Source organism: Antedon bifida, chromosome 10, assembly GCF_963402885.1.
Source record: "Antedon bifida chromosome 10, ecAntBifi1.1, whole genome shotgun sequence".
NCBI classification, from domain to species: Eukaryota; Metazoa; Echinodermata; class Crinoidea; order Comatulida; family Antedonidae; genus Antedon; species Antedon bifida.
In genome coordinates, this window is record NC_136235.1 from 889197 (window position 1) to 900921 (window position 11725).

General features: G+C 33.7%; 3 protein-coding genes across 4 annotated transcripts in view; 2 read left to right on the forward strand and 1 right to left on the reverse strand.

Moving 5' to 3' along the window:
• Positions 1 to 560, reverse strand: part of LOC144853976 (transient receptor potential cation channel subfamily A member 1-like) — a 34923-nt gene extending 34363 nt beyond the window's left edge. For both annotated transcript variants that reach the window (XR_013614473.1, XM_078711855.1), the window contains exon 1: positions 388 to 560. Coding sequence is in view for 1 of the 2 variants with exons in the window: in XM_078711855.1 (XP_078567981.1) it covers positions 388 to 555 (168 nt within the window). In the remaining variant the exon portion in view is untranslated. The remainder of the gene's footprint in view (positions 1 to 387) is intronic.
• Positions 561 to 4757: 4197 nt separating this feature from the next.
• LOC144854793 (BTB/POZ domain-containing protein KCTD21-like) lies at positions 4758 to 5853 on the forward strand. Its single transcript, XM_078712778.1, has 2 exons — positions 4758 to 4845; positions 5155 to 5853. The coding sequence occupies exon 2, from the start codon at positions 5164 to 5166 to the stop codon at positions 5851 to 5853; it is 690 nt and encodes a 229-aa protein (XP_078568904.1). The 5' UTR covers positions 4758 to 4845; positions 5155 to 5163.
• Positions 5854 to 7853: 2000 nt separating this feature from the next.
• Positions 7854 to 11721, forward strand: LOC144853777 (uncharacterized). Its single transcript, XM_078711601.1, has 3 exons — positions 7854 to 8651; positions 10188 to 10480; positions 10726 to 11721. The coding sequence occupies exons 1-3, from the start codon at positions 8276 to 8278 to the stop codon at positions 10999 to 11001; spliced, it is 945 nt and encodes a 314-aa protein (XP_078567727.1). The 5' UTR covers positions 7854 to 8275; the 3' UTR covers positions 11002 to 11721.
• The last annotated feature ends 4 nt before the right edge of the window (positions 11722 to 11725 follow it).

An 11725-nucleotide genomic window follows, 5' to 3' on the forward strand; every position in this document is an offset into this window, starting at 1 on the left:
ACGATTTGGATAAATAGCTATCGTGTACTTAAATTCATTTGTTGAGATAAGTTTGGTTACTCAAATAAATACAACTTAACCTATAACTCACGAATTCTCTACATTTTTGCAATTAAGTATTAATAATTATTAATAGTATCTTGTTCTAAATAAAATATTATGTTTTTCTCTTTTGTGGCGTAAACACCACTTTTATTCACATTCATATTATCTTTCATGTCATCACATAAAATCATATTATTTATCACATTTTTGTGTCATTTCAATTCGATAAACTTCATCAGTAACATTTTTAAATCTTGTAAATTCACTTTGTATTCCGTATTACCTCCTTTTTTCATTAATTTTCTTAGTAATAAAATAGTATTTTCTTATATTTGTTCTTACCTTTATAAGGCGAAATGGACTATCAAAGATACTACACACTTCCGACGTCATGACAATATCATCCAATGTGTCCTCCTCGTTTGGTACCATATGCATCATTGACGACGAGGTAGTTGCACCACGTCGCCTCATGCTTACTCCCCCAAAACTCTTTAAACGGTTGAGCATTTCCAATCCTGAGTGTGTCCGTCGGCGTATAAACGTCCGCAGGCTAATGCTCATACCACCTAGTTACCAGAAAACAATTTATCATCATTCCTTGTTTTATAATGAATCACAAACGATGCTGTTGTATAACTGGAGAATGATTCGTAAATACTATTCATTCAAGGTTGTGTAATTCTTATCGCGTATTAATCACATGCTAAATCCGGGATATCTTGGTCTATTTATATTAATATTCCTGATCTTGTGTCGGCGTAGATAGAAACGGATTGAGATACCAACATTGACAAGCAATCTTTTAGCTAATATTAATAACCAGAGTGAGATCCAAGAGCAGGCAATATCATTAAAGAAAAATACTCTCATCGCATAGTATTTCTACTATATAAAGTTATAATGCTTGACCTTAAAAGTACTTTGAAATATCCAGAATATTTTAATCAAAGTAGCTCTGTCTGCCGTACATACTGATACATTATGAATGTTTAGACAACCGAAGTCGACAGAAATCAGTTGATGTTTTAATATATAACTTGATTATTTTATTAATATGTAAGGATTTTTTTTATTGAATGTTAATAATGGATTATGTTTAATCTATAAAGTTTTTCCCACTTGAACGCAACGTAACGACGCAGGAACGCAAGTGAGTTGACCAATCACAAGCGATAGTTTAGTTGACGCATCGCGTCGTGTTTGGTCAAATTACTTGCGGCGCGGTTACGTCCTTGCGTTGCATCTTGCAATCAAGCTTCTATAATTTTTTCTGTCAATTTCTACAACTAATTAGGGCTGATTAAGTACACTGCAAAATAAAATTAAAAACGTTGTTATTGTTAGCAAAATATTGTTACTGTTTAACGCTTATATTATAATTGTGATTTCAGTGGACAGAATAATTCTTTCTAATAATAATAACTGCATTTCGAGGGAATGATTTTAGCAATGACACCGCAAAAAGAAAATGAGAAACACGGCCGTGACGACGGACACGTGCGTACAAAAGTTGCTTTTGTACGTGTGCGCGAAAACGTAGTTTGATGGATTTGAGCCGAATAGCTTTGAATGGAATGACTTTTTCCAGCATAAATGCTTTTATGACATATTGAACGCTCATATAGTTAATTTTACAAGGATTGTTAAGACGCGACAAATATAATCCATTCACTATTACATTCAAAAGAATAGTTTTTAGTCATATATCAGTGTAGCCCAGTAACAACAAAGCGTTACCGTAGATTCAACAATAATAATAATCAAGAATAAAAATCGAATGTATTGTTCTCCTCATTAATTGTTTCCGGTACAGAATCGATGACGTTTTATAATCAATACACCCCTAGGTGAAAGCAGATTGCACGACGACGACCAATATTGTGTGCAATAATAATGAATCAGGTGCAATCGGACTTAATCAGCGTAAGTATATAAGATATTTGTATAATCTACATAAAATGATATTTACCATTTAATAACTCTTCGTTGACAACTTCCATTCATGAACCCCGTCTTAAAAACCACCAAAATACAGCTTAGTCTTAAATTGAACAACACAAGCAACTTAATGACTTACCTATCTGAAGTATCTACTACGCCAATACCTCATCGAGGGCTATAACCATATAGATATATTGTTTATATTGTTAACAATGATATTGGCTAACGTACCACACACCTCATTAAAATCAAACGCTTTGTAATAAATATGTTTGTCATTTACGAAGACGCGCTCATCGATTCTGACTAGATTAAATGTTAATTACAGTCATTAATAAAGTTATCATTCGTTGGTGGCGTATATTTCTATCCGTATTACTATTTTAAGGTTCAGTGACGTCATTGGTTTATGCGAGACAAATGGTGATCCTATTTTGTTATATTCGCGTAGCCTTGATGACGTCATACATTCCGGTATGTAAACAATTCCCAAACGCACCTGATTTAGGCCGAAGTTTGTCTCCATCGTATTCTGAACCGTCGCACCACTGTATGACCTGACTTACCTTGGTGCCGAGATGTTGGTGGTGGGGCATTAGGCCTAGTAACTGTCCCGATGCCAATTTTGTAACAATTCTGAAACCACCTGCCTTGAATTTCCGATGACAAGATCGGTAGCCTACAATAGTGCACTCTTCTGTCTGGCTGCTGTGTGATGTTAGTTGCATCGCCGGCTTTAGCACTATTACATTCTCAATCAGTCCAGCCTATTTCCAGACGTGTTTCCTTTATACACATTCGGTAAATGTCAGTAAATTCTGTGAATAAAGAATGCAATTCATTTCATTCGTCATAATTTGGACATTATGTCGAGAGGACCTCTATTACGAACAAAGTGTCCCCTTAATAGTGTCCATTAAGCTTGGTTCCCGCTAGAGACGTAACACAAGAACGTAACGCAACGTAAGTGAGTTGACCAATCTCAAGCGATGGATTATTCGAACAGTGGCTTGTCATTGGTCAACTCGCTTGTGTTGCGCGTACGTTGCGTCTCTAGTGGGAACCAAGTTTATCTGGCCGTAGTGTTGAAACATATACAAAAGGAAAAGTGTCCCTCCTGAATATGGGTGCCCGCCCACCAACCCCCTCCCCCCGGGTGTCCTACTGGCGGAGTTCTACTGTATGGTTGATTAAACCGGAACACTATCATTTTCCTCTCACAAATACATCAATAATGGTGATGCGTCCTAATGTATACTAATCAATCTACACATCAAGCATGGCTGTATAAATACATTGACATTCTACAGAAATTTAATTTATAATCTCCTCGCCGTGAAATGACATAAGTTAATGATCAAGATTAAATTCACATAAAAAATGTTTACAATTTAAAGCTAACGTCAATTATAGGCATCATGCAATGGAAGTGCCGTCTTTATGTTATTAGTCGCGTAAGGAGCAAGTGTTGAGGAAGATGCCTCATCAACAATATACTAATTTATATACAGTAATCAACAAAGTAATCTGTCGCTTCAACAAATATTATTATTATTATGGACTATAATAATCCGTACTTCAACTTAACCGCTAATTATAATTTTTAATAACCTGTTTTAATTTATAAAAATAGGCCTACACTTTAGTTCGATCAAATTGGGGTTTTTTTTCGTAATTCACTAGAAACCACACGAATAATACACGTTGAATTATTGGTCTTCAATTAAATATTTCATATTAATAATGTCAGTGATTTGTTTCATTTTATATTCAAATTATATTATATATAATCGATCAGATTTCGGGCTATGAAAACTAACATTTTTTTCAAACACTCATCCTGTCCGATACTTTTTCAAGTGCATATCTATTGTAGCTTTTTTTGTGCAATGTGCCATGCCATATATCCAAATATTTTAGTTCGACTACGAAATATTTAGAGTGACTGTTTTTCTCCATTTACATCTATAGATATGTATTTATTTCCTATCAAAATAATGAGGCCTTCGATAGAGGGCAGTCTTTATAATTATTGATTAGCAATAATAATGATGTCGAACTGGAGGGATAATGAGATAAGAGAGCTGCTTAAAATAAGGGGACAAAAAGAAATTTGTAGCATAATCTATAGGCCTAGGCCATAGCAGCTCTTTGTTGGTGCCTGACCCTTCGTCGCCTTGTAAATTGTACAGCCTTCTAAGGTGTTTTACAGATTGCCGATGACGGCTAATTAATTGCTGTACCTGTATAATATATGCACAATATACTGTACATAGCATGTATTGCATAAATATGCTATAAAGGAAGATAATAATCTGTAACTTAAAATTCGCCGCCATATATCGCTAGGCAAAAATAATAACAATAAAGGACGCCCTCAATAATTATTTTGTCAGAGACTTTTTATTGGCCGAATATGCCCGACTCCTTTCTCACAGAAAGCCGGTATATTTCCGGCACGATAGTCCACAGTGTCATATCGCCGTAGCTGCACTTGCAATTTTATCTTCACTTCACAGCCTTCGTTCTGCCTCACCGCTCGCTTATAATAAGTGAAACTTTTACTGTTCAAGAGACAAACAATTATATTTTATATTTTTACTATTCATTTTAAACCCGGAACCTCGCTTTAATTTAATTCTTTTGTATTTTTTTGTAGTTTTTGAACGACACACAGTTTAAAAATAAAGCAGAAGACAAAGAATCAGCTTCAGAGTTTAATTTTGATGAAACAGTTATCTTTATCCACCATTATTCTCCATGATCACGCGGTAATAGGCCTACATTCAAAGTGAATAGTCTGCCTGGTAACAATACTCGTATATCGTGCATCCAACCCGGTTTCTATAATAAAAGGTAGGTGCTTTGTTTCATGGATTGCATGCCAATTATCAATTTTGTCAGGTGAATTGAGCGTTACTGTACTAGTGTGTTTCTGCTGAATAACCGAGTATTTTCATTTACAAAAGTATCACATAGGGTCACGATATTCTATCCTTGTAGGCATAGGCTATATACTATAGTACCATAAGTTAAGTGCAAAATCTTACAAATCACGATACGTGTCCGTGGCCCTATCACGACACATTTACACACTTTAATATATTGCATATAATTAAAGAGAAAGAAAGCAATAGCAATATCACTTCAAATCATATACGATAGGACTCGACTATGGATGAATTATTGGATCTAAATGTTGGTGGACACTTCTACACGACATCTCGTTCAACATTAACTCGTTATCCGGAGTCTATGCTGGGTGCTATGTTCATTGGTGACCTTCCTTCTAAAGTTGATCAGCATAATCGCTACATTATTGACGGAGATGGGCCTACATTTCGACACATTCTCAATTTCCTGCGACGATCAAAACTCATCCTACCTGACGGATTTAAAGAGTGGGATATTCTACAGGCCGAAGCGGATTTTTACCAAATTCCAGAGTTAATTAAAATGATTGACGAAAGAAGAAATCAACAACTGAATGGGTCTAGAGGAAGTAGATTTATTTTAGATCTTAGGTGTTCTACTCATTTTAATGGTGATATATGTACATGGTCAATATCTGGGCCACCTACATTTATCGATCTACTGCCATCTATAAAACACCTCTTTGAAGAGACTGAGAACAAAGCCCCTCCGTCGCGTAGCATTAGAGACTACAATAAAGAGTTGAAGATATCAGAATATGATGCACTCTTTATACATGTACGTACGTTTAAAAATTGGTTGAATAAGACACAATTATTTAAAGAAATACATGATATTGGCTTTACATTATTCAACACAGGATTTATTCCTCCTGATGAAAAGTTCGATCAAGGAATTGTAAATATTCAATGGTGGACATTTATACAGTAAGGGGATTTACCTGATAGAGCAACTTAAAAAGCACTGTAAGCGGCTGGTTGAGGTTATTTCCTAGAATAAAGCAAAAAAATGTACTTCTTGTGAAGAAATTAAAGTGGAAAATTACTGAATATTATGATTTTTTTTAAATACAGTAAAATAAATTCATTGTACTTATAATATATACCTGTATATTTTGTTGCAAAATTAAGCTGCAACTTGTTTTACATACAGACAAATCTAACAGGTAGTGTTGATATTAATTTAATTAGGTTAATTAAAATAATACATTAATAGAACAAATTATTCATATTATGAATATAAAAACAATATTCATATTTTAAAAAAAACAATATATTTTACCTTAAACAATATATTCATATTATGTAAATTATAATATGTGGACATTTTAAGATGTAAAGGTGGCATAATTGAAATTGTGATTTTCATAAAAAACAAAATTAACTAATTTTACTTGATTATTATACCTGTGGAAAATTTACGAAGCTATTGTTTTTATAGTGTAAGCTCAAAATGTAGATTTGACATTAAAGTTACAATATACGATATCAATATAGTGTATAAAAACAATGAAAATTGTGAATAAATGTAACTGTTGTTGTCAATGCCTATTCATTCATTATTTCCTTTATTTCGGATAATACACCCATATACAAAACATACAAAGCACATACTACAATATATTGTAGGTCTGAGACGTTGCTTTGCGCGGGACGAGGACTTAGAGGTGAAGAAGACAGACAACATACTAGCAATGAATGATCAATCACAACACCTGGTTGAAAATCATGGATTCAAGATGACAAGTGTATAAAAAGTAGGCCTAATATATTAAATCATTGAATATTTTGTATATATAAATACGACTTTACAATGATATGATGAACCTAGTGATATTTGTTCATCGGGGTTTTTACCCGTGTAAAGGGTCTTTCGCACGTCAGGAGCCGGCAAATCAAACGTCAATTGACGCATCTCCGCGTGGAACGAAACATAGGCCTAAGCGTGATGCGGACCAGCATTTTCGTATGATGGTATCTGTATTTAATAATAATAATAGTTCATTCTTATATAGCGCATATAAGCAAGCTCTCAATGCGCTGAATATTATTACCCCAGTCATTTTTTGGATCAAACACGTATGGAAACATAGGCCTACTCCCATAATGCAGCTAGTAATTGGCAAAGTTGTGTCTTGATTTAACCGGGTTCCCATTTATACACCTGGGTGGAGAGAGGCAAACGTAAGTAAAGTATCTTGCCTAAGGATACAACTAATGTTGATGCAAGGAAAATAAATGCTCAAAGTAAAATTTACCAATATAACCTGATTTTTAAAATATATAATACTTTGATAATTTTGTCTTGTTTCAGGGTAAAAACCCTTTTCAGTGGTTATGGAATTTCTATGAGGTCATTAATATTCATGAGCTTGTTGGCATTTCCTGTTTGGGCTTTAATCCGCTCCTAAGAGTTCCGTAAAAATAACAATAATCTACATCTTGCTTTATTTCGATGCTGAATGCTGTAATGGTTCAATTTCTGCTGAGTTTTTTTTTCATCATTTGCGGCCCATGTTAAAAGAATAGGCTTACACATTGTTCTTTTCTTTTGTGAATTTATTAATGAATCGATTTAAATAGCCAAGATATGTAAGTATATACCTATTTACACCGAATCAGTTAACATGAAAATGTCAGGCGTCATTGTGCTAACAAACAAACAAACAAAGCAAGTACTATACTTGGCAAAATTGTATTTTATATATAGGCTATCTATCTATAGGCTAGGCCAAAAAAAAGTGTAGGCCTAATGATTTGCAAGTAAATAATGTAGGCCTACTTGGAATGACTGTTAGTGTGTTAAATGTTACTCCAATGATTGGTACTGAACTTTTCTCAGAATGTGATGTTTTTTTTTAAAATTTCTTTAGCGAATATGGTTTAAATTGACCGATTCTTTAGATTATCGTCAAAACAAATAGTGTCGAGTAAACAATGACGTCAAAGGAACATTATCAACAATGTCAACAAACTACATTGTATTATGAGGCCTGCGATAGAGGGCAGTCTTTATAATTATTGATTAGCAACCTCGCCATGACAACCGAATGCCATGCAGGGATTATTTACGTAGTTACAATGGAATCAGCGGAACAAGAGCGATTAAAATGGGTCAGATAATCAGATGGTAGGTCACTTCACAAACTGAATCCAACCAGACAACTGATATATTTCAGTCTAGAAATCGAATTCGTGCGATTTAACATATTGTTATAGGACTTGGTGCTCACACGGAATACACTTTATAAATTGTACTTAAGTACGAACTTAATATTGCGAAAGTAATAAATCTGTGAGGATTAACTGGTTTTATACAGGTTTTGAAGAAAAGAAAATAGTTTACCGGTAACATGGGATGTAATAGTTCGAAAGTTGATATACAACCACGATCCAGTAGCGATGCTTGGTCCGCCAATAAGCCCACTTCCAAAAAAGGTCGTCCAAACTCAAATTTAGTTCGTGTTAAGCCCAAGAACAAGTCAGATGCTGATGTGACTAAAGACCAGCCACCTCAAACTGAAATTATCGTGCAGAAAGACAGTAATCAAAATGACTTTGTAGTTGATGGAACACCAGTAAATAGAGGAATTTCATCTGCAACAAGTAAAACCTCAACTCATACATTTGATAGTGGGTTAGAAGCTGACTATGCTCATGTTATTACGGAATCGTGTGACCCTAATTTGATTAAAACCGTGGAAGAAGAGAACCGACCTCCCACACCAGGTAAGCAACTCACAATTTAGTTTAAAGCCTAGGTCTAATTGTATAAGGGAACAAAAGTATAAGGGGACAAAAAATCCTTCTCATCGACTTAACTCACAATTTACTTTTAATTAATTTGAAACCGAGAAGAGAAAAGACACGACGACAACAGATAATAGTTTCCAAACCCGTTTTGGATGTATTCTCTTTATCAACTTATTTTTATGACGTAAATTGTTATTTATAAGTTTAAAAAAATTTGTAATAAATGTTATAAAAAAAATCCCCCAAAAAATAAATTTGGGAGTCTTCATTCATACTACAGGATTATTGTATTATAACCCAATATAGTATTTCTTCGTACTTCACTGGTCGTCAATAGATAATAACAACAATGTTTACCATCACTAAGGCCCAGTGTTAATACAGATAATACAAAAGATTGGCACAGATCAATTATCCTAACGTACAATGTACATAGACTTTTCACAGTGTTAGCTACCTCTGGAGATCCTCAATTAACTCATCATACAAAAATGTATATATTGCAAAAAATTTCAAATATGTAATTTCATTATCATGGCTGAGAATAATTGTTGGTTATACTAACATATAATATACTGTTACAGTCCGTGGTATTTGGTGGTTTTATAACTTCTGTAGAGTGGGCATAAAGCATGGGCATCAAATAAAACACTTGTATACTTTTATAACGTTGATATGTTTAAATCAATCTTTGTAATGTACGGGTGTACGAATGTTTTATGAAATATTTATGCAGTTAAATATTCCAAAACGTCATTGACAAGGATAAAATTACTTTAGCCAGTTAATGTTATGTCGCCTTAGAAACAATCTGTATTAAAATGATAATAACCTTGGTAAAATGATTACTAATTATAGATAACCTCCCACAAGTGTTGGGTTATTAAATACACCTGTATATGTACACGTACACTAAACCATCAATATATAGAGTAATTACTACAAGTGTCAGAAACAGTCTCAGCGTTCAATGTAATTTAATATAAACTTAATTATCTGTCAATATAACAGAGAAAAAAGTGTTTTTCACACCTAATGAAGCACTTTTAGAAGATAGTTCTTCCTACGCGAAAAACATCCTTTTTTAGCTTATTGTACCATGTAATTTAAAATGGTGTATAAAATAAAAAGATTTCTTTTTTCCCATACCTATAACTTCCGTTAAAACAAAGGTTTCTGAAAGTTGGAGCTGGTTTAAATCTCTATTATCACCTATTGTCTTTTCTTTTAATTTAAATTTCGTATAACAAAGAAAAAAAGAAACGGAGGTTCTGTAATACTATCACTTTCTTGTAGGATTTAGAACATCGTTTTTTAAATGCAATTGAAATATTTTTTTCCATTTTAAAATTGCAAAAAATGAAATCTTGGTGCTTATAGCTCTTGATGGAATCTTGATGCTTATAGCTTTTGGTTCATCATGATATGTTGCTTACCTATCGCGTCATACCTGGTATAAAACAAGCTTATGATAAATGTAAAATTAATCAGAATGTTATCATTTTGTTGTAGAATTTATGGTGAGTGGTACTCAAATAGAAGCACGAAAACGAAGTGGAGGAAAACGACGAAACAAAGAAAGTGCTGACATTCTCGCTGAACTCCAAAGTCAGGGGATTGTAACCAGACCAGCTTCAAGATTTGGTGGAGGGCTAGCATTCGAAGTTAATTTAGACTCAGGAGAAGAAAACAAACAAATAAGGCCACCACCAAGACTAGCTAAGTTGAAGAAGAAAAAGAAGAAATCGAAGAAGACAAAAGAGGAAATTGATGCTAAAATACAAGCTGCAGAGGAAAGAAGAAAGGTATGCAAATGTCACTTATCAATTGTTTATTGCAAAGTTTTTGTTACTTTAAAATAATGGGGTGTATTGTTAAGGAGTTAATCATATTTAAAATGAATTAGTAATAATATAAGTATAGCTGAATACTTTTGTCGAAATATGTATCAACGCATTTTCCGTATATAGTATCAACTTTTGTTTTGGTACAGTAATGCATTCGGTTTTATGTTTAAACTATCAATTTTATATTTTTAATTATTTTACAGAAAAAAGAAGCAGAAATGATAGAAAGACTGAACACAGCGAAAAAAGAAATCCAAGTTCAAACAGCATTAGATGAATCAGAACGTTCTCAAAAGAAACAATTGGAAGTAAAAATAGACGTTACTCAAGACAAGGCTGCAGAAAACAGAAAAGCAAAAATGGAAGCATTAAAGGAGAAATTAAAACAGAAACAACGACACGCTGAGAAGGTACGACAGGCAAAAATTGAACGAATGAAAGAAGGAAAACACGAATCAGAAATGACATCTGAGGTCTGATGAAGTTTGAGAACGATTTATGAATATCAATAATTATGCAATATGACGTCAGTTGCGTGAAGCCGCGTCACATCGCGTCACGCGTTGACGATAAATGCTGTTGTTTGAGTCGAGCAGCCAGACTTCCTTTAAAAGCGCAATAAAACCACCTGCGTTTCTCTACCTAGAACCGAATTTAATCGAAGATGCAGTGTCTGCAGAATATTAACATTGTTTTCTGTTTTGAATCCGTGGTAACGTCAACACGCTAACATGGCACAGCCACCATAAATAGCACAACGCGGGTGGGTATCTGCTGTGGTCGAACAAGTGGATGATAATTATCAGTATTATTATTATGGACAGAAATAGATTTTATCGAATAATCATAATTATAAATTTAAAGTGTGAACATCTGTAACTATGTTGGATATATTTTTATATTATGAGGAGTTTGTTTCTTTTAACCGTGCTCTTTTTCTCGTTTTCAATAATTATTCTAGTATCTTCGTTTGTCTAGGATCTTCCTTACACATTACTTGCTTAAAAAGGTGTCTATTTTAAATAATGTATAAAGGTCTGTGCATCACGATGCATTATATGCCTACAATGTGAGCTCTTAGAGAGTCATTATTTAGCCAATAAAATATTCTTAACATTGTGCTGATTAACAGGTTAATATTGGTAAAGTCATTTTATTTTGTACTGATTGGACTGGATCCTATCAACATAACTACGCGCCTGG